Source organism: Rissa tridactyla, chromosome 7 (genome assembly GCF_028500815.1).
Source record: "Rissa tridactyla isolate bRisTri1 chromosome 7, bRisTri1.patW.cur.20221130, whole genome shotgun sequence".
Classification (NCBI taxonomy): domain Eukaryota; kingdom Metazoa; phylum Chordata; class Aves; order Charadriiformes; family Laridae; genus Rissa; species Rissa tridactyla.
Genome location: NC_071472.1, coordinates 32,544,139 through 32,571,175, shown reverse-complemented (window position 1 = coordinate 32,571,175; position 27,037 = coordinate 32,544,139). Strand labels below are relative to the sequence as shown.

Sequence of the window (27,037 nt, the reverse complement as noted above, 5' to 3'; positions counted from 1 at the left end):
TCTCTGTAGAGTCTTCTTCCTGGGTAATCTCCAGTTAAATCATCAGTAGGTAAAGGCAGTCAGAAGAGTCTAAGCTGACTTCTGCCTTGAGTTCCCTGGGGAGAGGCATCCACACTTGTGAACTATAAAAGACTGGTAAAGTCTCCCTCGCTTATGATAAGGTTTGTTCAAACACAGTTCATGCTACCATGATTTATACTGCTTGTGTGTGTTGAGCATTGTGTTTATACGTCTGCACGCTGCAGGGTGCACGCAGTGGTACTCTCAGCACAAGCCCAAAGGCAGGGTAGGCTTAGCACTATAACCACAGCTGCCATTTGGCAAGGTTGTTGGACATTTCTGCATGATCTGCGGTGTATTTCTTGCATGATCTCCCACAGTAGATTGTAAGATATCAGTTTGAAAGTCATGAGGAAGAGCGTGTGGTTTTTATACAACTTAAGTATTCATTGCTCCTTGCTGTCCACACTGTACACCTTCAGTATGCGGCAGGATGGGGTGAGAATCGGAAGAAAAAGGCAAAACTTGTGGGTTGAGATAAAGGCAGTTTAACAGTACAGGCAAGGAAAGAGGAAAACACCAACAATAGTACTGATAAAGGAATATACAAACACGATGTACCGCTCACCGACCGGATCCAGGAAAGCCCAGCCTGCTCCCAGGCGGGAACACTGAAAGCCAAGCCAGCTCCCTAGCAGCGACTCCTGCTCCTCCCAGCTGCATCCGTCCCAGCCTCATGTTGAAAACTAACCCTGTCCCCGCCAGAACCAGAACGCCTTGTTTAGACAGATTTAAGTGGAACTAGTGTAAAAACAGTGTTTCTGTTGGGGAAGTTGGTATCTTGGGAAGATGATGATCTTAAAGTGGGATTTGTAACAACCACAAGTCTTTGGTATCCCATGTCTCCCATTTGTCAGTGTTCGTGCCGAAGCTGTGTATCCTGGTTTTGCCAGTAGAGACCACAGTCACTACAGTTGCTGAGTCGTCAATATTGCCAGGATTTTGGCAGCCTGCTGTGCAAGGAATAGATTGGGTCACTGAGACAGTTCTAGAGGAAGCCAGAGGGACAAAACCAGGATGCAGGGAAATTGGAGAGACTGTAAATTAACAAAAGGACAGGAACGTTTTGGGGAAGGGCGAGAGAGGAAGAAATAAGAAGTGAAACAGTAAAGACAAAGAGGAAGAACAGTGCCAGGAGGGCTGGACCTTGAGACTGCTGCATGATGGGAGAAGCCTCTTATCTGGAAAGAGCCAACCTGGGTTTGGTCTTGTCCGCAAATATTTTTCACAGAGTGCTGATCACAGCCTGCTTCCTGTTTCAAAATGTAACTGGAGTCTTGATTCAGTTAAGACAGAGGAACTGATGCAGGGAGAGAGACGCTGAGGCATGGGATGATACAGAGACAGAACCATTTTGGACCTGAAGATCAGATGGTGCTTGTGGTGTCCCTCTGTGTTCTCCCAGCCTTTGGATAAAGGAAACGAGTCAGACGGGTTTTCTGAACCGTTGCTAGCTGTGCCTTTTGGAAGGAATTTGTATGTCTCATTCCATCGAGGGGTATGTTACAATTTTGAGTTTATAAAGTTAGATAGGTTGAAATCGATGAATGATGTTTTCATTGCAAAATTTAAACTAATTTCAGCTCTCTTAACTGTCTCTCTTCATAATGTTGACTTCGCAAGCTTCAGAGAGTCTGGTAGCTGTACTGATTGCAGCAGGAAATATATGAACAGCAAGGAAGATACTGGCGACCAGCAGATCATACTGAGAAACTTACCATTGAAGGCAGAGGTCTGTACTTCAAAGAGGATGAAAACACCAAAAGTTAATTATTGTTTAGATTCTCTTGTAAATGGGGAAGTATTTCCTTTCAATACATACTTTCAGTACGTAAATACTTTCACGGGAATGTTTAACTATTCCATTCCTGTATTCACCAAGTACTGCTCCTGAATTTGGTGCTGATAGTTGACCTTTTTTTAATTTTGGAAATAACCTTCCATGAAAGTGCATGTTAAAAGTACTACGGTGAGTTGGAGAGGGACTTCAGAGAAAGGAGGTTAAGTTGTGGAGGATCTGGTGAGTTGGAGAGGGGCTTCAGAGACAGAAGGTTAAGTTGTGGAGGATCTGGTGAGTTGGAGAGGGGCTTCAGAGAAAGGAGGTTAAGTTGTGGAGGATCTGGTGAGTTGGCAAGGGGCTTCAGAGAAAGGAGGTTAAGTTGTGGAGGACCTAGTGAGTTGGAGAGGGGCTTCAGAGAAAGGAGGTGAAGTCATGGAGAATCTGGTGACACAGCAAGACAGTAGCACTGAAGTATTTTTAAATGGGAAGATATAATTGATTCACCCTTCCTTCATTGTCTTTTAATTAAGATTTATGTATGGGAGCAAATATACTGAGCTGTGCTGTATACTAGGAAGTCCCGGCTGCACTGCTTAGTGTGTCCCCTTAAAAGCAAAACCTGGTTACTTTTGGGACTTGTTCATCAATTTTTCTCACAAGCACTGTAATAATTAATTTTATGAAATTAGAACCATGATAGGTGGAGTAGGGAACCACTGCATTATGACCACAGCTTATTACTTTGTTATAACATATTTCTTGTAAGTCATGTGACAAATACATAAACAAATAGACCATAGTACAAAAGGCCGTACTTTTCCTGGAACTTTAGAGGCTATGGCTGTCTCACTTTTTTCAGAGTTGTTCTATCAGTCCATGAGCCTGTTCTCCCATGTAAGTGGTGTAAAATTAATGGTATTATTATTTAGGGGGTTTATTATTAATTATTATTATAATAAAACAGATTGCTTATTGTATCAGTTGTGTCTTTAATTTAGCAAAGTGGGAGAAAAAGACAGACAGTTAAACATTGTTTTAGTGTGCTCCCTGTATTTACAGACAGGCATAACTATAGTGTTTGGTGGCACATCTGTTCAAATTGCAATAATTTTGTGGGTTTGAAACTTACAGCCTTTGAGAAATAAAAACGAAAATTTCCTTTATCAGAAAGACTTACTTTTATAAGCACATACCTTGTATTTTAAACAAAAGGCATGACTTATGTGAGAAAGAAGATACCTTCATAACTAGCTATCAAGAAAATACTCTTTCCTGTGTGGCTATAAAAATACACAGTCAGAACTGAGCTCATTGAATCGTGGGGTTAAGCACATATGATTCATTCAGATACTGGTGGTTTTGTGGTGATTGGGGCTGAATGGTAAGGATTCTAGTCTGTTTAAAAGTTCAGTTTGAATAGATTTAAAGAAAACAGTATTTGGGGCAGAGCATGAATTGTATATACTGCATCACAATGCATGTTTTGCTGTTTTATCAGGTTTTTTGATAGACAAAGGTTTAAGATTCAGTTGTATGTTCACTCTTGCTAACAGAATGCTGACCAAGGGCATGTCACAAAAAGCTGCTTTGATGTAGAGTGGTCCTTGGAGGAGAGGGAAATACAATTGTCTGCTTTTTTTTTTTTTTTTTAAATATTTACAGTACTACTACCTTGGAGTTATTAGCCCTGGTATTGAAACATTTGCAGTAGCAGTAACATTAAAATGGATTGCCTAATATTCCAGTGGTGCAGGAGTGGCAAGTTTTGATTTGCTATTGCCAATTTTTCTGTCTCCCAGTGAGTTCAATGGGACAAGAGACCTCTACTGAATGCATTTCTATAGAGTTTCTCTTCAGAAATTCTTAGGTGTCTTAGATCCACAGCAGACAGAATAAAGTGGCAAATGGCTCTCTTACCAGAGAGGCACTGAAGGCAGGTCTTTGAAGTGTCAGAGTGAGATAGTTGGAAGGTTTGCATTTGGTATTTTCTGTCTCTTGTACTCAAAAGTTGGATCCGTAAGCCAAGTTTAATATTTCTAAAGCCAATGGAAGAAGTGGTGGAGAAGGGAGGTGGTATTTGATGCTCAGTAGAACAGAACTAGTTTGATGAGAATTTTCCTGGTCTTTTTAAAAGGGTTGACATGAATTGTATTTGATTTGAATATTATAAATTGATTGAAAGCTGGGAACTTAGTTTTACTTGATGCAGATAATCCAAAATAGGAAGGCGTGCTTTGGCTATGCTGACCAGGGTCAGAAGCAGTGTATAAAAATTGGAGAAACCAGATAGCTTGGAAGAGTTAATACTCACGTGGACTCATGTTTGTGATGATGTAAAACCTTTATCTTCGTTATGGTATAAAACCTGGCACTCTTATTTACTACATAGTCTGTATTTCAGACTGGTAAGCGGATCTTGCCCCTAAATGGGATCAAACCTCAAAAAAAAAAAAAAAACAAAAACCAAAATCCCAAAACAACCGAAACAGCAGCAGCCTGTCAGGATTGTACATCCTGTGCATTGGTACTTCCCACTGGCTAGACATACCACAGGAAGCAAGAAAAATCCATTACTTTCTCTGTCAATTTCAGGTAGTACAGAGTTTTTTATATTAAGTTGAGACAACTGAAAGAGCCAAGCATCAAAGCTATGATGGCAAGACAGCCTCTCTCTGCTGAAGTGCTTTTGATTGCATGTATTTATTTTGGGCTATTCTCATGATGTGATGCCTTTTATAAACATGTTGTTGCACTGTTGTTACTGACAAATGAAATCAACTTCTGTTTGTGTTCAGATCCAAATCCTGACGTGAAATGAGTGCAGACTTCCACAAACTCCTTTTTGACATTTCTGAGGCTTTGGTCGCAGATGAACTGGCAGCTCTGAAGTTCCTCAGCCGGGAGTACATCCCCACGGGGAAGCTGGAAGCCATCCAGGATCCCAAGGCCTTCTTCAAAGTGCTGCAGGAGAAAGGAATGATCGAGGCAGGGAACCTCTCCTTCCTGAAAGAGCTGCTCTACCGGATCAATCGAATGGACCTCCTGGCTGCCCATCTGGGCTCCAGCCGAGAGGAGATGGCAAGGGAGCTTCAGATCTCAGGCAGGGCAAAGGTGTCAGCCTACAGGTAAGCACAGAAGTAGTAAATCTTTGCATGTAAAATGTCCAACAGTTCTGTTGTGTATTGTCTTGTTTTCTGGCTGCACCGTTGTCTTATGAATATCCCGACATCGTTGCATTTATTATAGCATGACTACCTGCCATTGTGAGTTTTACATTTTGCAGTTCAAATGTGTAATTGCGGTGTTTGTTTATGTCTCATAACTTCCTTAATCAGTCTATTCTTTATTGCCAGGCAACTGCTATATAGAATTGCAGAGGACTTGACTCCAGAAGATGTCAAGTGCGTGAAGTTCCTGCTTCAAAAAGAAATGCCAAAGAACAAGCTCCAGGATAATGCTGTATGCAAAGTGATCTTGATAAGTTTCTTGCAAGGCTAGTTCAGAGTCTGCTAGTTCTTGTAAGAAGAGAGAAAAGAGAAAGCAGTCTGCTCTCACTAAAATCTGTTGAAAGAATTGGGATGTTAGCTGATAGTTGCTGTGTGAAAGAATGGACCCTTTTTTTATCTCTTTGTATCTTTTCTCTGCCCTTTTTTGTTCTCCTGTTCCTACTTTCTCTCCACTACCTGTCTCCCTAATCTTTTCTTCTTGCAAAATCCATTATGCCCTTCCTTTCGTCTTTGCTTGGCATTTATAAGACATTTGTACATATGCTGTACCTAGGAAGAGTGATATTTGCTGGAAGAGAAACAATGTTTTGGGGACAGAAAATCTAGTTCTAATGTGAGTTCAACCACAAATTTTTGTGTGCCATTGGGTACATTTTCTTCTTTATTGTAATTTGGGGTAACAGCATTTTGTTAACTTCCTGGCAAAAGTATTAAAAGGTTTGATGAACTAGTTTAATACTTGGATTGTAAATAATGAACGTGCTATTAAAATGTTTGATATTATTAAGAAGATATTATTAAGTCTCCTATTTGTATTGTGACACCTATAGGAAAATTAGCATATTTACCTCCAACTTGGTGGACTATGGAGCTTTAAAAAACAAAATTAGCCCCGAACACCCTTTCTGTAATAGAAAATGTAAAATGGCACAGCCAAATGACTTAACTGTACTTCCTTTGAACACAGGGACACAACAGGATGCCATGGTGTTATCCACATCAGTGCTTTGCAACACAGCAGGATAACCTAGCCATAGGCAATTTCTAATAAACCTGTCTTTACCTTAGTGATCTGTTTCTTCAGTTGCATTGCATCCTGGCCCTTGTTTTACTGAGCTTTGGAGGAAAAAGAAATTGGTCTTTAGCTGCACTGTATCTGGGAATGAGGATGTTGTCTTCTGCTCTATTCAGAAGTGCCCGATACTGCAGTTATTGAAGGTCACTCTGTGAGTTTGGGTTTTGTGTTTTTGTTTTACCAGTCAATGTTGAAGGTCTTACTGGAAATGGAAAGAAATGAGATAATTAAAGAAGACGACCTGGCAGTGCTGAAAGATATATTAAAGGGATTTAGAGCTGATGTAAAGAAACAAATTGATATCTATGAAGAAAAAAAAAAAGGTAAATTATTTAATCTGCTGTTTAAGAGGAGAGATGAGGTGTTTTTTGTGATTTTTGTGGCTCCATCCTTGGCAAGTCAAGAATCCAGAGGTAAGAGACAGACCTTACAGTATCCTAGGACAGGCAGAGGAGCTTTTGGTATCTGTGGTTTCTGAAGTTTTCTGCTACTTCATTATCCCATCATACCTACTTGTATCTCCTTGAAATACATTCTGTGCCTTGTAAATGGTCTACTTTTCCCTCCTCTTTGCCTTAAATGCAATTTTTCTCTTCCGGAAACAGTGCAGTGCTGGTTTTGGACCAGGATACTTTTTTAGTCTTGAAAGGGACTGGAAGTGACAGTTGCCTTGGGGAAACTTGTCAGCTTTATTTCCTGTTAGCCAGGCTGTTCGCTCTTAAGTCAGAGGAAAAGTCCCAGGAGACCAGGTATTTGGCTAAAGTGTAACCATTAGCTTTCTGTACCAGCTGTGAAATTTCAAGGACTTCAGTATATCTGAGCTGTTGCAACTGAGGTGGTGACTTGTGACACCACAGCTGGGCCTTACTCTTTGGGAAATGATACATTAACCAACAACAACTGAGACCTATTAAATTTTTCCTCAGAATCGTCTTTTGGATGACTCGGGATGTGTGTTTCCTTAGACACATCTGTACAGCTTATGTAGGTCCCTGCAGAGATACTAGCTAGTTTCCCCAGCATGTTTTTGCGCTGCTGACCTGTGCTTGTGTCTCTAAAAGAGCAGAATAAAATTGCCAAGGGTGCCTAGTGTGAGCTAGTGTAAGTGTCAAGGGAATGGCTTTTTAGTAGTATTGTTATTATTGTGTCCCCCTTGATAATTAGAAAAAGAGCATGTCTTAAAGATCTTGTTGCCCTGACAATTACCATTTAAACATATCTGTGTAACTTGTAAAAGGGGTACTGTGATTTATTTCCTTGGCTACAGTCATGGGTTTGATGATTTCAGGCAGCTGTATTCAAAGAAGTGTTTGGTTGCTTTCATTATGCTGGTATTTTGCATCCTTGGTGTGTCCACCCAAACAGTCAATTTCTCTGGAAAAAGACAATGGCCACAGAAGTAAATGAACTAGCTATAATGTACCACTGTACAAAAATGGATCTCCTCTTTCACTTGCATATCCCATAGTGGAGATGCTAGTGAATGGCTTGCCTGGGTTGACTACTCACATTCAGCCTTTTATTATCTGGATCTTGCTACCAGTAAAAGAGCAGAGAAGAAATGGAGCACAGCTCTGCACAGCTTCAATAACCAGCAGTCTGCGAAACTGGAAGCCTGCTTGGCCCAGCTCTACAAAAGGATGGTGCCTCAGTGATGTGAAAACCACCCTCCACTTCATGCCTCGTACTGTTTTTTATGAGTGTTGAAATATGCACAGTGGAAGATTCATCTTTTTAGTTCTAAAATGTTCTGTTTATCTTCTCCCTCTTAGAAGATGATTCTAAGGAAAAACTCCACTGTCCAGTGCCTGTGTCTGTGCATCCATCAGGACAAGGAGCAGAAGGAGAGACACCACACCTGGTGAGGAATACCTCAAGATTACCTTTAAAGTATTTATCCAACTCCGGGGGAGGGGTGAGGTGGCATAAATTCTTAAGACTAAGCAGGTGGAAAAGCTGAAAGGGAAGAGTTCTGTCTTTATATGTAAGCCTTGGAACAATTCCTATTTTCAAAACAAGACCAGGCCTTATTCCTTTTTGAGGACCTGGCTGTCAGCAGCCTTTTAGGCAAGAAATGAAGAAGTAGCTGTTGTGTGAAGAAAACCAGTCTTAACGATAATGGAAACTGAGACATTAAAGCCCTGGCCAGTATACTCTTGGACAGATGGGAAGGGAACAACAGAAACTGCTACCTCACTAGAAACCCACAAGGACTCTCAGAGGGAATGATATGGTGCAGGAACTTTTCCTCTGCATGTGGAAATTTGTGTTTCTGGATATACACTTTCTCCCATGCCAAAATCATATCCTAACCACAGAGACAGAGGAGGAGGGGTTCAGGGAGACAAAGCAGATTCCTCTCCCCTGTAGCTACTTGTATTCTTAGGCTTTTTCTTTCTTGTTTCTTGACCCTAATGATTTTTTTGCACTTGTACATGAAGGGCCAGCAATCTGTGTATAGCATATTTCTCTTTTGTATGCTTGTCGCGGCTTTCTTATCTGCTTTCTTTGTTTCTACAGCTTGTGGAATCATATAAGATGAAAAATAACCCCCATGGTTACTGTGTGATTCTTAACAACCACATTTTTAAAAATCCACATGAAGTCAGAGAAGGAACATTGAAAGATGGAGGTAAGTAGTTTTTTAATCCAATTACTGGTTTGTTTTTTTCTCTGATATAATTATCTGAAAGAACTATCTAATCTTTCCTGTGAAGAAGAATCATGTCCACTGAGCTCCTTTGCCCCGAGAGTAACGGTAATAACAGTCACTGTAGAAACTGGAAATATGCCACTTCCAACACTTTAGCTGATGGCTTAAAGAAGGAACCACTTTCTGTTCTAGGTAAAAAGCATCGTCTTAATTGGTCATATCTACCAAATAGTGAAGATTACTGTTCCACCTTCTCACTTTTTGATTGTTTCTAATTCTTGGCTATCATGGAGTAATGTTTTTAAGTCCTTAAATTCTCTTTAATGATCAAATGAATGCTACTGCTTTGTAAATTACCTTAAAGCCTGACTTCCTGCAAGAGTCACCTTTAAGATAAACAGAAGTTTATCTTAAAAGATAAACGCCCTCTTCCTTCTTGCTACATTGATCATTCTCACGGAATGAGGGACCTACTTCAACTAAGAGTGGCAGAATTTGTCATTCTAAAGAGGTACCTCCTTAACTTTCTAAGTGTTGTTCTTAAGCATCTGAGATTACTATGCAATGTGCAGTTAAAGCTTGCTTTAAAACAGTAATTTTGCTGTTTTGTGAATTTCACTCATTTGTACTGATTAGTCAGATAATCTGAAACCTGCTTTTGTTTTATATAGTGTGATGCTTAACCCAGTTGTATTTGAAAAAAATAAAATTAGGCATTTGAGTTTTTCTAACTAGGTTCGGCAATCTAAGAGTCAGTCAGGTGAGTTTATTGGTGGGATCTAAACACTTCTGCTAGTATCTGTTCTACTACACGGACACTGATGTTTCAGCATCTTCCTTGTCACTATGTTTAACAAGTGCCTTCTGACTTTTTTTCCCAGAGGCTGTGAAGAGGGTCTTTCAGTGGCTTCAGTTTGAGACAGTTGAGCACAGGAATCTAGAAGCAAAGCAAATGTATGCTGAACTTAAAGGATACAGCAAAAAAGATCATAGTAACATGGACTGTTTTGTTTGCTTCATATTTTCCCATGGTGAAAAAGACAAAATACAAGGCGCTGATCATGAGCTTGTAAATATTAAAGATTTACTCTCCTGCTTCAGTGGATCTAATTGTCCTTCTCTTGCTGGCAAACCCAAGCTGTTTTTCATCCAGGCTTGCCAAGGCTCTGTACGTCATCCAGCTGTCACAGTAAAAGAAGACTTTTCTGGACATCTTGAGACGGATGCTACCCCTCTGACTTCCATTCCTGATCAGGCTGATATTCTCGTCGGCACGGCTACAGTGGAAGACTACGAGTGCTACCGCTGTCCAGAGACTGGCAGTATTTACATTCAATGCCTCTGTAAGAAGATGGAGTTGCTTTGCCCGCTGTAAGTACTATTTTTAATCCATGTACATTTGGGCTATTGCAGACTTACATACTTAAGCATGCTGTGCTGAAACATCAGTGTTTTGCATTTGTGCTGTATAATGCTTTTCACCTGTAGGGCAGTGCAGAACAGTAATTATTCTGGAATTGGACATTGTTATTCTTCTACAGAAGAAGAACGCTTCTTACACTTCTAAGTACAAGTGACTTCCCCGAGTTTGCCTGTGACAGAATCAAGGTTGTAACACTGGAACATTAATATATAAACTAGTGTGTGCATGTTTTTTAACATTTTTTGACTGATAAATGATTTTTGTGCCAGTGACAGCTGATGAGAGGCAAATTTGTTGAGTGATTACACAGACAATAAAATCACTGTTCTTTAGTCATAATTTTCATTGTTCCCTCCCTCCCGTCTCCATCATAAACTTGATTTAGAAAATAGAATTTCTCTTCAAGCATCACTTTCTCATAGTTTCCAGAAAAGGGCTTGGAGAATGCATAGGTTTGGTTCTGTTTCATTTTAGTGCGCTCTTCTGCCTATAACCAAAGTAGGGGACTGCCTTTGCTGGTAAAGCAATGCTACAGGAAGGTTGGTTGTATTCCCCCAAAAATACCGAATTCAGTGGTTACACAATGGAGCCTGCAATTTCAGTGACAGACAGGGTGAGAGGAAGGTACTAGCCTTCCCTGAGATACCACTTTACTGGAGCAAACATAGATCAACTCCTTGGACTAGCTGCAAGTACCATGTATTTCAATGTAACTTTTCTTCATTTTTGTTCAAGCCGCAAGGATCTCATAACCATCCTGACAGAAGTGAACAAGGAAGTGGGAGGAAGAGTCTTAAATGGATGGAAGCAGATGCCAAAGATAACATCAACCCTACGGAAGCAATTGATCTTCCAAATTCCACAATCTCAGTCAATTGGAAAGTAGAAAAATAAGAATACACTCCATTAGGAATGACATCTGGAATGGAATTCTACGGGGAAGAGAATTTGCAAGAGAAATTATCTGGATCTGTGTAGTTAGCCTCAGTCCTTCAAGGGGCCATGGGACCTCAATTTTCTAATTCCCATGTTTAATCAGTCTGCTGGCACCTGGATCTGTAACAGTCTGGTAAGGCCGTGGAGGAGTACAGATCTGACTTTCTGCCCTGCAGAGTCCGTTCAGTCTGGGTTTCAAGTGAGAAAGCCCTTACAAGTAGTGTGATTTTTAAGAATTACTGGAAATGCCAGTGGAAGTCCCATTTCTGTCTGAGTTGTTATAAGTCCCTGAAATCTGAAGAAAAGAACAGACAGATTCAGAATGCTAGACCCCTTCCCAGGGAGCACATGTAAGATTGTAACTGATTTACCCAGAAGAGACAGAAGGCTGTCTCTGGAAGCTGTGTAATTTTTCATAGAAAATAACATCCCTGTCCATAAGGACCAAAAAAAGATGATTATGACAATACAAGTTTGATTCTTTTCCTCCAGATATTTGTTTCGCTTTATGTTATTCATTTACTTGGCTAAACAGCACCACTGTTTAGGTTCTTTTTAATAGTAAGGGTTCTAGTTGTGATTTTTTCAGAGCTCTTAGGGAACAGTCTGTTTTGAATGGCTGTTGACCACTGGAAGGCAGGTCCCATGCCATTGGATCCACTAATCTGAAACGCCTTCTCTTCCTGGCAGCTGGCTCTAGCTCCTGTGGACTCTTGGTTCTGTTTTAATAAATAGTCTTGGTTTTCATATGACCTTGTTTGTGGTGTGTTTCTCTTTTGGATGAGCTGACTGAGGGACGGTCAGCATGACAAAGACTTTTTACTTCAGCAGAAGGAGTTATTTTGCTCTCCTTGAAGTATTTGATGGCAGTCACTCTGAGGGGTAGCATATTGATATCCCTTCATTAGCAGCCGGAGAGATGGTAGGAAAGAATAAGTTTAAATTCAGGACTTTCATGATAATGGCAGCTGATGCCAGTGAGGCTGTTCTTACCTTGCATCCTCAGCAATGTTTAGGGTGGTGTGTGGGAGCTGTATGGGATTCCAATGGCTACGTTCATTTTGAGTTTGTAACAGCATAAAGAATGGATCTCAGACACTTTGTAACTTCTTTTTTTAGTTTGTATTTTTTGGAAATCCATGCCTTGCCATAAAGCAGGGGTTCTTTATTCAGTCATGCTTGTGTTCTTGAAGCAAAACTTTTTTTTTCTAATTCCACACAATGTGTTGGCAGTTGCATTTTACTCCCCTTACCCTTTTTCACCTTCCAAGTAAAAGGGAGAATGCCAGCTCTGTCCACAGATTTCATAAATGACAGACATTACAAGCACTACATAAATGAGAGTGCTGTTTGTGGCAAGTTACCAGAAGGTGTTATCAGGTATGATAGAATTCTGTGGCTGATGCTTGGTTAACCATTCAGGAAATGTGGCAACAATTTACTTACATTTTTATAATGTTTTCATAAATAAGACCCTGATATGAAGTTAGTAATTAGACTTGTGAATGTTGTTTTATGATAAGGAAATATAGCTTAGACGAAATAACTGCTTCCTCTGGGAGAAACTTCATGGAAGGTGGCAGCTGCTCCTGTAGTGAAGTTGTGAATCTACAGCATGTCTGGTTTTTTGTAATTCTCTGTGCCAAAGTTCAATACTCAGACCAAGTTTTTTCATATATTCCACATGAGGAGAAATTGGATATCAAATTTACTTATTTGGTATATTTGGTGCTTCATGGAATTTTGATTTAGTAGAGTGATACAGCAACACACTGAAATCACAATGCAAGCATGATTGAGCGATGGCAATATTCAGTTGAATCACAATACAAACATGGTTCTCATTACCCATCTCTGTATGCTCACCATCGTGACATTGGGCATCCTCAGAGTCACAATGGTACATGTGGTTGAAGCCAGCTGAATCCCATTGCTCTTTTCAAAGTTTAAATGTTTTATCAGTTGTCCAGTTTTTATACTTTCATGTTGGGCTGAGCCACATATTCACACCCCCATGATGGTCTGGATAGCTCAGGAAGGCATTATTCTTTGTTAATTGTCTTGGGGAACCCAATGATGCACAGGTGCAGCTGTCTTCTCTAAAACGAAGGTTACCCTCCAGTCTCCCTGATGTTGAGGTAAGCTGAGCTTTCTTTACAATACGTTCTTCCCTGAGATCATGGGATTTTTGCCCTACTTCGCTGAGCTGGGGGGAGGTGGTGCTGCAGTCACACCCTGTCATTAAATTGGCATGGTATTTTGTTCTGCCTGTTAAAATCAGGCCACCTCCATAGCTAACATTATTGCCTGCTGATGAAGACCTACTAGAATGGAGGGAAAACTCTGTCAAAATCCTCTGAAGGACTGCAGGAAGTAGCTGTGCTGTGAATTTGTATGTGGCTCATGCAGTGATCAAGGAAGGAGAAAATACACTTTCAGTTTCATGGTTCTGAGCAAAGTATGCTCATACAGGACTGCGGCAGGGTGGCTGATATGCTCTTGCACGTATTTATGGCCCTCCCACAGAACTAAGAGGTAAGAAGGAAGTCAGATCTGCAGTTTTGAACTTTTTTTCCCTCTGTAGCACAAGTTGGAGAATAGTGAGGGGCAATTGCCCTTCCTCTCTGAAGGACCTGCAGCTATAGTTACTTTGCCTGTCCTCCCTTTTCTTCCACTCCTGTCTGGGGGGGCAAATGCTATTACGAAACAATTCTGGCACTCAATTCCATGTTTTATTTTCAGCCAGCAGAAGCGCTACCACCAGAAAGTGGAGTCCGAAGGTTGGTAGGAAAGCAAAGTTGGTCAGTTGAAGTCCTGCAGGCTTAAACTGAAAGCAGGCAAGATCAGAGTGATACTGTTTGAAAAGGGAAATGCTTAGAAGAGTTGGGGAGCACTGTTAGCTGCAGAGGCGGAAATAACGTTCCTTGGTGGTGTGAGTCACTGCCCAGCCATTTACATCTTGCCACCTATTCGTTCAGTTTAACATCAGTTTCCCAGAGAGCTGTTTATGCCCACCTTTTATGGGAAGTTTGTCATTCTCTCCACTGTAATTGTTTTGGGGTGACTTGTTAACGTGCTGCTCTTGGGATGGGTCAGTGGTACGTGTAAGGAGCCTGCTCGTGTTCAGATCGCTGACAGCTTCTCCCATTGCACGGGCTGCTGTAAGTATATGTTTTCCTACCACCTATATAAAGGTTCACTCTTAGTTCTCAAAGTGGTGCAAAATTCAGGTACTGCAAAGTTTTGATTAGTTGAACTGTTGGCTATGTCTGCGATCTGTAAGATCTCCTGCAGGAAATCTTGAAGCCTAGGGAGAAGTGGAAACAAAATACACACCATTTAGGAGATTAATCTATGTAGCAGGGTGTCCAGAGCTAGATTTTTTGCCGGAGATATTGGGTGTTCAGCCCTTGCTGGTTACACTTTTTATTCTGACCCCTAACTAACATGGGCACATTTGGTCTGAAATTGTTCAGATCTGCCTCTTTTCAACTAGAGCTGTGTCAAATTATGAACATAGAATGGCGTGTTTAATCTGCAGTGACTCCTGTGCAATGCGCTAAAAAATATAGTTGAGATCTTTGGGAATCCCCAGATACTCATTTCTGTGTGTCCTGTCTTCAACTGTGCCTTTTCTCATCACTGTATCTGTTCTGTTATTGACAACCACAGGAATTCCCCAGGCCTCGAATGTGGCTGGCTCTTGTGGGTGCCAAGGGTAATACATTTCTAGCTAGGTGGAACGTTATTCTGGACATGTCTTCTCAGCTTGGCCTAGGTCTTTTACATTAGGTTTATATTTGTGGAGCCACTTTGTGTTTAGGCCTGAGTTGTCCAGGCATATCAGTGCAAAGAGAAGGATCCATACCTCCTTCATTAGGAAGAGTTTGTTTTAACATGACTTGAGGGTGTGTTAGCTCATGGGCAGTCAAAAAGTGTCTTGCCATATTCAGATTACTTCCACCTTTGAACGAACTTGTGACACATTCAGTAATCAAATATCTTGTGTAGGGTTTTGAACATTGATACGCCACTTCTATGATAACGATGTACAGATTTCTGCTTAATATATGGTCAAACTGGTTTTTTTTCTTGTTTTTTTTTTTTTGTTTGTTTGTTTTTTTTGTGGGGAAGGGACTCTGGTTTTAAATCAGTGCCTAGCAAGAACACTCTTTATTTGGAGAGTGTGGATGCTTTGAGGGTGGCTTTCCTGCTCAAGGTGAGCAACAAGGTGTTATGTTCGTTTTCATAAGGATGAAATGCCAACTGGTAAAATATCTTCCCTCCTGTTGTGAAATACCATCTACCGAGAGTGCTGCACCAGAAGGTGTGTCAGAGGTGGTGCGCTGTCCCAGGGTCTTATGCCATCGCGCAGTGCTCCTGCGAGCCTGCTCCTGTTGCTAGAAGGGTCTTCAGCCGATCCGGGAGGGCTGGGAAGGGAGCTGGTTCCGTGGCCGGTGGCTGTTAGGGTAGGGGGCTGAACACCCGTATTGGGCATGCGAGGTTGCCTGCCAGCAGCCCCAAAAAGCTCGCAGGGAGGAAGTAGAGTCAGTGGCCTTATGTATGAGCTTCTTTCTGTGTGTATTAAAATGGCAATGAATTGTGATGCCTTTAAACTAGAGAGAGGTGACTGTGGGCAAAGCCGGGGCAGAGGGAGACCTTTTGACCTGCACGCCTCGGTTCAGTTTTCCCAAGAATGGACTCGGGAATAGTCAGTGCTTCACCACTGTGAACGGGGAGGGGGGAGGCTAAAATGCGCCTGAGAGAAGTCCTCTCTGTCAGACGCACGGGTTTTAAGTTAAGTCTGTGGGGTTTGTTGGTTTGTTTGTTTAAGTCAGATATCCAGAGGGAACTACAACTCCCAGGGGCCCCGGCGCCGCCTCCTGCCCGGCGGAAGCGCGGCGGGAAGCGCCCTACGCCTTCCCCGCGCCGGCGCCGCCATGGAGCTCCCGAGGCAGCGGCTGCTGGTGGTCAGCGAGGAGCTGGGCGAGGCCGAGCTGGCGGCTCTGAAGTTCCTCAGCCTGGAGCACGTCCCCATGAGGAAGCTGGAAGCCATCCAGAAGGCACAGGACTTCTTCGAAGCGCTGAAGGAGAAAGGCATGATCGAGGCGGGGAACCTCTCCTTCCTGAAGGAGCTGCTCTACCGGATCAGTCGGATCGACCTCCTGGCCGTCCATCTGGGCTCCAGCCGAGAGGAGATGGCGAGGGAGCTTCAGATCCCAGGCAGGGCGAAGGTGTCAGCCTACAGGTGAGTGGCCGGCGGCGCGGGGTCAGCGGGCGGCCGGGCCGGGCCTCGCCTCACCCGGGAGCTCCCTCCCGGCGGCGGCTGCCCTTCTCCCGTGCTCGGCCCGGGCTTTGGCCGACCATTTGAACACCAGGCTAAGGTTTGGAAGCACACAAGCACCTTCCAAGGGAAAGCGGGTACAAGCCATACGGAAAGTTGAAATTTCTGTCCCGTAGAAGGGAGGAAACTAAAGGCGCGCCTCTCTGAAACACTGGCGAGCCCCGGAGGGCCTCCCTGCCCGGGTGGTGAGAGCAGCGGCTGCCTGTGAGTCTCTGTCCTCAACTCCAGAAAGTTTCAGCGTGGTTTTGATTTTAGGAAAACAGAGATCTTTTTAATCGCAGCTGAAGATGGTTTGGCTTCAGGCTGTTTGGGGACTGACGTCCCCCACAATTTAAAAAGGAAAAAAAAGGGAGGGAGGGGGGTGAAGGGGGCAGTTCAGCAGTACGGTGTTAAATTGTGCTAAGGGACATGCTTGGGAACACGACGAAACACTGTCCTCCACGTCTCTTTCTAGATACCTGCTCTTTCAGCTGTCAGAAGACATCACCGAAGATGAGCTGAATTCTTTCAAGTTTCTGTTGGGGAAAGAATTACCAAAATGCAGGCTAAACCCTAAGACTGTAAGAATTTCTTTAATTATTTTTTTTTAATTATTATAATAATTCCTAGATGCATTTGGGTTGCTATGAGGGGAATGAGTGTCACTCTTCTTATGGTGTCACTGTTCTTATGGTGAAGACACCATAAGAAAAGTGGTGCACCTGGAAAGGGATTGTAGGCTCTCTGGTACGTATACGACTTGTCTGTGTGCAGCTTTTGCAGCAGTGTCCTAGTGCAGAGAGTGTGGGCCAGCCCTGCACCAGGCACAGAGGCCCTTCGTGTCCATGCAGCATATGGGGCTTAAGGGACTCAGTGGCTTTGATCAATGGAAGACTGATGAGCACATTCTCTCATCTTGCCCAACTGATTTTCTTTTGGCTGCTTTCTAAGCCATTATAAAACACATAAAATCACCCACTGTGGCTATTACTTTATGCTTTTGTTCTTTTTATTTCCAAACTTAGAAAATACAAATCTAAGCAGCAGATCTTTACCAAGGCTAATGCCCAAGAGCCTGGAGTTTATAAGTAGCCCTGCAGTAGATCCAGCTGCTCTTAGACTATCTCAGCCTGCAGTTCTGACTGCTGGGTACTTTGTTCTGTCTAATGAAAACTCTTGTAACAGTTCCCCACTTTTCTTAGAGAGACTGTCTGCTAGTGATAGCAGTGATAGCTGCTACTGAACAGCTAGTGATAGCTGTTCTGTTGGGGTGACCACTCACTGTTTGTCAAGAGCTCCTGTCCCTTGGGTCCCCTTTTGCATCAGAGCAATCTCTACACCATACTTGCATGGTTACACCTATTTTTGCCATTGCTCAAGATGGTGACTACAGTGATTCTTGTGTTTCAGTTAAGTGCACAAGATAGACACTGGAAGTCAAATGAATGAAAGCAGTCATTACAAACGACATTATGTATTCCTGTATGATCACCATTAGTTCTGTATTAGATCTTACTAGATCTTGGTGTCTCAGAGCTGCAGGAGGGAAATGAGTATGTTTTGAAAACATATTTGTACTTACAGTACTTATAGGGTTTGTTGAACTAGGTTTAATTGACTCAGCTGAGGTCTCAACTGAGCTACCAGTCAGCTGGACTGACTCTGGGTCGCATGTGCTGTCAGTACATTAAAGCTTAGGTGCACATGCACATGCTGCAGCGTCCCTCCCAGTGGCAGCATGGATGTGCCCTAAGAACAAACTACCTCTCTGATTACCCAGACAATGCTCGACGTTTTCATTGAGATGGAGAAGAAGGGGATTTTGGGAGAAGACAACCTAAGTATGCTGAAGCGTCTCTGTGCAGGAATTAACATCAGCCTGTTGAAGAGAATTGAAGAGTATGAATTAAGCCTATTTGGTAAAACAAAACAAAAAGGCCTCTTTCCCATAGTTACTCTTGAGTCACATATAGATATCATACAGGACTAATAATGACTGCTTTTCAGGTAAAGAAGAGATGCTCATCACAGAGGAACAGAGGGGCAGAACAGGAGGCCCTGAAGGTAATGGAAACTCTCAAAAAATTAATGCTAAGGTTTTTCACTCTTCTTCAGCTTTTGGACTCTCTACACCACTTGCATCTCAGTTCTTTACACGGGTGCCTTTCTAAAAAGTGACCAAGTATCCAGTTACTTACTAACTGATAACACTACATTTTACTTCCTTTAAATTGATTATCTAGTGGTTTATAGCTAACAGGAACAGCCATTTGGCCACAATTCAGTGTTTTCAGAGAACAGTTTTACCCAGGGAGGTACATGTGGAGATAGAGAATAGGAATAGAGCTTCTCTCCTTTCTCTAGTGCTACATTCTGTACTTAAACTTTTTCGTCTATATTCAGCCCGTGCCACTTGGCTGGCGTCGTCTGTGTCACCTGATTCTCCTGGCAGTTGGAATGAATCTTCCCAGGTAAGGCAGTTTGTTTCTTAGAAACATCATCATTTTGTCTTAGATCATCCCTCCATGAGGTGAACAGTTATTATGTGAACCCAACTGTTAAAAGCACCGTCTAGAAAAAGGAAAATGCACCACTCCAACATCCTTCATTCTGAAACTAAGTCACAGGCAGCAGCTACTGCAGTGTTAAAACTTCAGAAACGTTTGCAAGGGTAGCGAGACGGACCGAGTTTATTATAGCAGGAAATACGCAGTTGGCAGATGGCTGGGCAAGAAGCGGGTGAGCGCAGCACCCAGTGTGGGCTGAGCATGATGCTGTGGGTCTGTGGCGGGCTGTCATGCTGTGCACAGACTCCCAAAGGTGGTGGGGCAGTGCATTGCCAGGTCCTGGGGCAAAGCTGTACAGGGAGAGCCACCTAGAGAGAAAGCCAGCTGGTTGGTTGCCCTGCTGTGCCACTAGCAAGGGCTGAGAAGCACCTGGGGGAGAGTGTAGTAATTTCACCAATATTCTTTCTTTTCATCAGCTCGAAGCTTACAAAATGACTAGCCGACCCCGTGGAATGTGCCTGATCCTGAATAATCACAGTTTTGCAAAAGCCAGGGAAGCAGTGCCGGAACCCAAACGCTTAAATGATCGGAATGGGACAGATGTGGATGCAGGTACAGTGAATATTAAAGATGAGTTTGTGTATCTTCAAAAATAGAAACCTAATTTATTCTTCTGTACTAAAGGTCTGAATTTCAATCTTCCCCTCCTCGGATACTTTTGTTGTAGTGGCTGAGTCAGCTCTGTTTCCTGTGCTGACAAACCCTAATCCATTTGTCAAGTTTTTACTGTCTGACTCGGAACAATTCACTAGCATTTTGCTGTTTTACTGAGTTTACAGCAACCTCAGGCTGGACTTTACAAGCTAGGCTAGCTTTGTGTCACCCTTATGCTTACTACTTCTGAAATATGCAGAATCAGAAACAGATTTGCTACTGAACCAGAACTGGGTGTTAGTTGTTTAACATACAACTTTAAAAAAAGGGCAGGAAGGATGCTGGAATTTAGGGACTTAATTTTACCTTGCTATTCAGGGGTCCTGATTTTAGCAGGCTGTCCTGCAGCAGCAGCAGCATAGCTCATTGCAGGTCCTAGGCTCTGGGATATTGGTGTATTTGCACTGTCTATGCCAAGAGATAAAATCCATCAATGGGCCTTCCCTGATTGAATTAAACTTTTGAACTCCAGTTTAATTAAAGAGTCAGAGTGCAAGGTTTCTCTTCCTGTTACACAGGTACTACCCAAGTGGGCAGTGCCCTCTGCTCCTGGGTAAAGCAACTGCACTGTTCAACACCTTGTCAGTCAAGGGACTGGCTGTAAAGTGCGTGGGGGAAAGAGATACAGCTTTCTTAATAGTTCTGCATGCTTTCCGGACAGAGGCAATACTAAACAGCAAGATTGCAAGCAAGCCTTTTAATGAGAGTTAAGGGAATTCCGTAGAGATATGACTACTAATTAGACTACTAGATTATTTTCAGAGCAGGAATGTAACTACCTGGATAGTAGTGCAACAGAATTAAAACAAAAGATTGTTCATCTCTAGAAATGCAATTTGCAATTGCAGATTCCAACTTTCATATAATGAAACGGCTCCAATTCCCCTTCTGTTTACTTTCCAGCGGCTCTGAAAAGAGTTTTTAGCAAGCTTCATTTTGAAATAGAAGAATGTAGAAACCTCACCGCAGAGGAAATCCGTAAGATTGTGAACATCTACCAGAGCAAAGACCACAAGGACAGAGACTGTTTTGTTTGCTGTATCCTGTCTCATGGGAAAAAAGGCATTATATATGGTGTTGATGGGCAGGAAGTACCTATCCAGGAACTGACCATTTCTTTCACTGGACAGAATTGCCGCTCACTTACTGGAAAGCCAAAAGTCTTTTTTATTCAGGCCTGCCAAGGTGATGCTTACCAGAAAGGTGTGACCGTCGAAACAGATTCTGGAGAGCAAGATTCTTCTGTAGAAACAGATGCAAGATTTCAGCTCGACTGCATCCCCGCAGAGGCAGACTTCCTCTTGGGCATGGCTACCCTGCCAGATCACGTTTCCTTCAGAAGCCCGACGCGGGGGACCTGGTACATACAGGCATTGTGCCAGCACTTGGACTACAGCTGTCCTCGGTAACTATGGTTCCTTAAGCTGCTTCTTGGCAACACGTGTATTTTCCTTCTGAATGACAGGTGTTTGATTTGGATGCAGAGGTAGATGATACGCAGTGTGAGTGCTTGCTCAAGTGAAAACAATAATATAGGGCAGAGCAATACTGTGCAGATTTTTCAAAGCAGCTTAGCCAACTGCTTTGAAGCCTTTTTAAGACAGGAGCCATTAGTACTGGTGTAGATCAAGATACATGAGAATGTGGTAATTTTTCTGATGTTAACAGCCTCCCTAATAGAAAACATACCTGTGTTTTTGCAGTGGAGAAGATATTCTCACCATCCTGACAGCAGTGAATCAAGAGGTGAGCAGAAAGACCTGTGAGCCGAATGCAGAGAAGCAGATGCCACAGCCCAGTTTCACATTGAGGAAAAAACTCATCTTTCCTGTCAACTAAATGGGCGGGAACTGTATGGCAGAGGCTGGTATCAGCTAAGAATTTGGTAAAGCATAACAGACTTCTAATGCCTGCTCTTACCGCAAGAGCAAATATTTTTATTGAAAATACAGCCAAAGAGCAAAAGCCTAAAGAAATTAGTGTTAATATGTATGACACTTTGTAGATACCCAAATGGTGCCTTTAACAAACAAAATGCCCCGAGTCACATCCCACCACTATTCAGTGACTTTGAGTACCAGGTGTCACAAAATAAACAATACTACCTCTAAGGGGCAATCAAACTACCGGAGATAACCATTCCAGATAGTGTAATCAGGATATTTAAACCCTAAGTTTTGGGAAGGAAAATGGGGAGTCTTCCAGTGACACAGCTGGCCTGTAGGAGATTCTTCCCCCCTTGTCCAGGACGCTGTGCAAGGTAACTTCCCAGGGATTTAGTGGCCTTACCTGAGAGAGAGGGTAAGTGATTAAATAACATACATATGATATTTGGCATGCTTTAAGATCGTGATAAGTGCACTCTTTTAAGGTATTAATATCTAGAGCGCTTGTGGTTTTTGTTGTTAGTTTTCAGGATCGCTTGTAGGTTGTAATAGTGCATTCTGTGAATTGTTTGGTTTTTTTTTCCTTAAATTGCAATAGTGCCTTCTCCATTGTATCCATAAAACTTGCAATAGTGGCATATTGGACCTGTGAGTGAAGTCCAAATAAATTGTTAATTTGACCCTCTCAGCGAAGTCTTTTCCTCTCCGCCACACTGAAATACAGTCAGTGTCTCTTACCAGCCGTACCATGTCGCTATTGCTTTAGTAAGGTGTCTTTCTAATGCAAATTTTTAAGACAACTGTTAAAAAGCTTTGTGTATTTTATGCCTAACTTTTGCAAAATAAAGAGGGGGGGTTGTGCACTGCAGATTTTATAGGATATAATCAGCTCACATCAGTGTCTTTGTCACTTCTCCCCACCACTTAAAAATCAATAATTTTTAGTGTCTTGGTACACCTCAAGGAAGAGTCAAGCACTTGACTTCCAGCATCCTCAACAGGATGTGGCTGTGACTTGCATTTCAGAGTATCCTCTACATAGAGTAGTTGTAACAGCAAAAATCAGTGTTTGAAGCTCTCCAGTTATCCTGTCTTCACTTACCTTGCTGATTGATCTTCGAGTCTCAGTTCTAGGCACAGCAAAAGAAGACGTGGCTAGATAAGTACCCAGCTCCTTAAAAACATTTTTGCATTGCCTCCTGTGATTAGTATGCACACAGAACAGGGAGTTTTACAAGCTCTGAGTAAAAGCTAAAGCTTTCTTAGTATCTCTGTTTTGTTTTGAATTAGATGTTCATTCTGTTACACTCTTGTTACAGGGTGCTTGTGCTGAATACTACTCTCTTTCATACCAGTTTGTGTCTGCCGAGATAAGGTCAGAGAGATTATAGGCTATGAGAATGATTACAACCTTAACAACTGGCAGATGTGGGACGCAGTTACAGAAACGGGCAAATCTATGCTTCCAAATTCTAGGAGTAATTTTCCAAGAGAGTTGTTGATGCTTATTTAGGGAATTCATCATGAAACCATTGAGAGTTGTGCTGAAGCAAGGAAAGCTGGTATACAGAAGTTTGTCTGTTACTTGGACATAGCAAACAAGCATAATACTCCATGGGCAAAATAATTAATGCAGCCTGTTTTACTGTGGATTTTCTTCCCCGATCCTCTCTCCGCACATACCGCTCAGCGCTTCACCTTTCCCAAGTCCTCTGTGTTCTTCAGCAACTTCCAGTTCTGTGCATAGATTCTGGGCTCCCTTCTTCTCCTGCTACACCAGCTACCCTGCCTGTCACACTGTGGATCCAGCCAGGGATCAGGCAGAGCAGAAGTACCAAACTCTCACAGTTCACTTTCCCTTTGAGGGGGAGGCTGTATCTTCCTTGGTCTGCGCTGTTGAGAAAACTTAAGTAATCGTGAGATTCTGAAGTCAGAGGCATCTGCCTGACATGCTCACAGAGACAACTTTTTCCTTAGGAATCAAAAGGGAAAACATAGAGCAAATACAAACTGTTTGCTACATTCAAGGAACTAGTTTTTCCAGGAGTTCATAGTACAAAAAATTGGGGGATTTTCCAACAAGATTTAATGCATGCCATAAACAAGGTCTTACTAGGAATCTCCTCATATAATGGGTTATGAATCTGATTAGGAATTCTTAATCGGTTAGGAATCAAATCTGTCAATTCTCAATTGCCACAATTAGTCTCCTCATATAAAGCAACTGCCATCTAGCCCATCCACAAGGAACCCTAGCAGCTCCACAGGCCAATTACACTCATTCATATGGAGGAGGCAGGCAGTTCCGGCTCACACCGACGCGGGATAGCATCACTGGTGTCCCTCCCCTTAGTGCTGTCTTCTTGTTTCAGAGTTAGGATTGCAGAGGCAGATTCTCAGGTAATTTGACAACCTAAAATTTTAACTATAAACACACAGAATTTTGCACAAAGTTTTGCCAATACCCAGATTTTCTGTAGCAGCTGCTCTCTAAATCTTCAGTAATTTCTGGAAATGTTCTTGCAAGCTGGTGACTTCTGATCTGTGAGCTTCTTGACGCAAGCTGTGAAAGCAACACGTAAGGAAAACACACGCATATAGATCTCTTCACAGCACAGCGCTCCCCTCTGCCTGTTGTACTAATGGTTCCAATTACACCATGCAATGAAGGGGACACAGCTCAGCGCTGCACTTCACTTTGGCTATGTGTTCCCTTTCTGTCGGTTCCCAGTGACTCGGCTGGGACGAACAGCATTGAACAGTCCTTTAACTAGGAAGTTTTCTTTGTTAGCTTGAAATGCATGAGACCTTGTGAGGTAAGTTGAGCCTCCAGCAAAACGAAACAGAAACAGCTTGTGGTTTAACCTCAGCAGGCAGCTCAGCCCCACACAGCCACTTGCTCGCTTTCCACCAGTGGGATGGGGGAGAGAATAGGAAGGGTAAAAGTGAGAAAACTCGTGGGTTGAGATAAAGACAGTTCAATAGGTAAAGCAAAAGCTGCACATGCAAGCAAAGCAAAAAAAAGAATGCATTCACTACTTCCCAGCGGCAGGCAGATGTTCAGCCATCTCCAGGAAAGCAGGGCTCCATCATGCACAACAGTTACTTGGGAAGACAAACACCATCACTCCAAACATCCTCCTGCCTTCCTCCTCCTTCCTCACCCACTTTTATTGCTGACCATGACATCACGTGGTTTGGAATATCCCTTCGGTCAGTTGGGGTCGGCTGTCCTGGCTCTGTCCCCTCCCAACTCCTTGTGCACCCCCCAGCCTACTCTGCGAAGCAGAAAAGGTCTTGACGCCGTGTAAGCACTGCTCAGCAATAACCCCTGTGTTATCAACACTGTTTTCAGCACAAACCCAAACCACAGCACCATACCGGCTGCTCTGAAGAAGTTAAACTGTACCCCAGCCAAAATGAGTACACAGGTTTTCTGTTTTTCCAATTAATTTGAAAATTTCTGCTAAAAGCGCATCTTTTCTTGCATTATCCAAACCTACATGCTGAGACCTCAGCCACAGGAGTTACAGGTATTTTCAAGCGGAGACTCCAGCCCACACAAAAGGCCTTATTTGTATTCACTTCTCCATTGTCTAGAACACTAATTAAAGGCCCTCACTCCTGGGAGACTGTCAAAAGTCTTTCTTTTAGCAGTGTAACCAACTAAAAGGAAAATAAGAAGGGAGCTCAAGGCATTTCCAAGTTTCATTTGTGCAGAATCACTCCAGAATTTCTTTTCAGAATTGCCAAAGTCCCATTGATTTAGGTGATTTAATAAACCTATTTTCTCCCAGTAACTCTTCCCTGCACCTTCCTCAGGCACGCCTGCGCTTTTGTGGTTAGTCCTAGCTTTTTTCCTGCAGCTTCAAAGGGGTTACAACTCTCTTCCCTTACTACACGCCAAGTTCTAGAGAACAAGCAAGAAAAAAAACCAAAACAAAAACAAACCTCCCCAAACTCTTAAACTTTTACAGAGCATGTACACTCTTAGCAAGTGGCAGCCAGCTGTACTCCTCAGGCTCAGGCGTTTCAGGACAGACAAAATCTCGAGTTCAACACAAACTTGTATACTGGATTTTCTTTTCATGTGCACCGTGAAGAGCTTTGATGCAGAGACAGCACATAGCCAGAAATCCCACCTTGACCAATATCTAACGTTCCTCTCCTGACATTTATCTGCCTGTGGCTGTAATTCTTCTCCATTGTGGGACACGCTCCTGTAATGGCATTACTTAAGGCGGTAACACAGGTCTTTGTTCTGAGGACATGCAAATACAAATGCAAACATGTTAAGTACTCATGCATAAATACAATGAATGTTAGGAAATGCTGTAAGTTACCTACTTGCTAGTGAAGGAAACTTGGTAAACGTCTCTTGCAACCCAGATGGTGGTGTTCCAGCTTGCAGCGCGATCCCGCCGAATCATTTATAGGTGCCACAGTTACAGAGAATGTCTCCTCAAAATGTTCAACGTATAAGCTTCAGCATATGAAAAGCTGAGCTGAAAAGTCAACTTCAGTCTGACAAGAGCCCAAGCCCTTCTTTGTCTCACGTCGGAAAAAACAAGAAAGCTAAATAAATACAGGACACTTACCATAGGGCAATGGTAGTTCTCGGTTTGAGATGTCACGCATTCAGACTACTAGAGGAACCACTGTCGGTAACCGTTAGACTGATTCAAGTAAGAACACGTTAACTGCAAATCAATGTTGTTCCCATTCTGTACCACTGAAGGAACAGAGTGTTTTGGGGGAAATGATCAGAACCTTCCAGCCTGAAATGTGAGCACAGGGGCTTGCGCCGAAGGTGGCACGCACAGCCCCTGACACGGCTGACACGACTGGCAAGAATTTGGCACCTCTGTGCCAAGAGAACTTCAGTTAGACCTACACAAAGGGAGTACTCTTCAAGGGCAAGTACCTTGGTTTCAATCTCTACCTCCATTTTATCACAAATATAGAGGGCTGACATAACATCAGCTACTCAGATGGAAAAATAACAGTGTATAGCTGTTGTATACACTAGTGCTGTAACATAACAGGAGGAAAAAAACCCAAATTACCCATGTACACAAAAAAACCCCAAAATACCAGAAAACACGAACCCATTCATTTGAAGCGAGGCTCACATTCTAATATTCTCTCTAGAGGCTGGGCTGTTCTTCATTAGCGCAGTTTTTCATTCTAAGTAAAAGGCTTGTCAAACTGCAGCTGACGGTACTCTGTAAGTGTTCTGTTCTAGACTTAAGTGTCGCACATTTACTGTGCGCAGTCAGACTGCAGCTTGTACCGCACATCTGCCACCTTTCACGGCTTAGGTATAAACACCACGGCAAAGAGCCCAGCACAGCCTCATCAAGTTTCTACATCAATTCCTCCCCTTGTACAGCCACCACTTGTGCAGATACCAACTCACTAATCTCATCTACAATATAACAATCACTAAATTT

General features: G+C 42.7%; 2 protein-coding genes across 8 annotated transcripts; both read left to right on the top strand.

The window, feature by feature from the left end:
• The first annotated feature begins 21 nt into the window (after positions 1 to 21).
• On the top strand, positions 22 to 11,906 carry LOC128912444 (caspase-8-like). 6 transcript variants are annotated; one of them, XM_054208336.1, is made up of 10 exons: positions 26 to 161; positions 1,292 to 1,558; positions 1,690 to 1,792; positions 4,636 to 4,965; positions 5,194 to 5,299; positions 6,327 to 6,555; positions 7,915 to 8,003; positions 8,663 to 8,774; positions 9,677 to 10,166; positions 10,954 to 11,906. In XM_054208336.1, exons 4-10 carry the CDS (start codon positions 4,655 to 4,657, stop codon positions 11,102 to 11,104), a joined length of 1,488 nt encoding a protein of 495 aa, XP_054064311.1. In that variant the 5' UTR covers positions 26 to 161; positions 1,292 to 1,558; positions 1,690 to 1,792; positions 4,636 to 4,654; the 3' UTR covers positions 11,105 to 11,906. The 6 variants fall into 6 exon arrangements, with proteins under 6 accessions (XP_054064313.1, XP_054064311.1, XP_054064315.1 ...); XM_054208340.1 differs by having other exon boundaries at positions 1,684 to 1,792; positions 6,327 to 6,465; XM_054208335.1 differs by having other exon boundaries at positions 1,684 to 1,792.
• A 111-nt stretch (positions 11,907 to 12,017) lies between these two features.
• On the top strand, positions 12,018 to 22,264 carry CASP8 (caspase 8). Of its 2 annotated transcripts, none has more exons than XM_054208330.1 (9): positions 12,018 to 13,292; positions 15,989 to 16,402; positions 16,953 to 17,058; positions 18,258 to 18,396; positions 18,485 to 18,541; positions 18,881 to 18,948; positions 19,461 to 19,596; positions 20,602 to 21,103; positions 21,402 to 22,264. In XM_054208330.1, exons 1-9 carry the CDS (start codon positions 13,285 to 13,287, stop codon positions 21,535 to 21,537), a joined length of 1,566 nt encoding a protein of 521 aa, XP_054064305.1. In that variant the 5' UTR covers positions 12,018 to 13,284; the 3' UTR covers positions 21,538 to 22,264. The 2 variants fall into 2 exon arrangements, with proteins under 2 accessions (XP_054064305.1, XP_054064304.1); XM_054208329.1 differs by having other exon boundaries at positions 12,018 to 13,689.
• Positions 22,265 to 27,037: the final 4,773 nt, after the last annotated feature.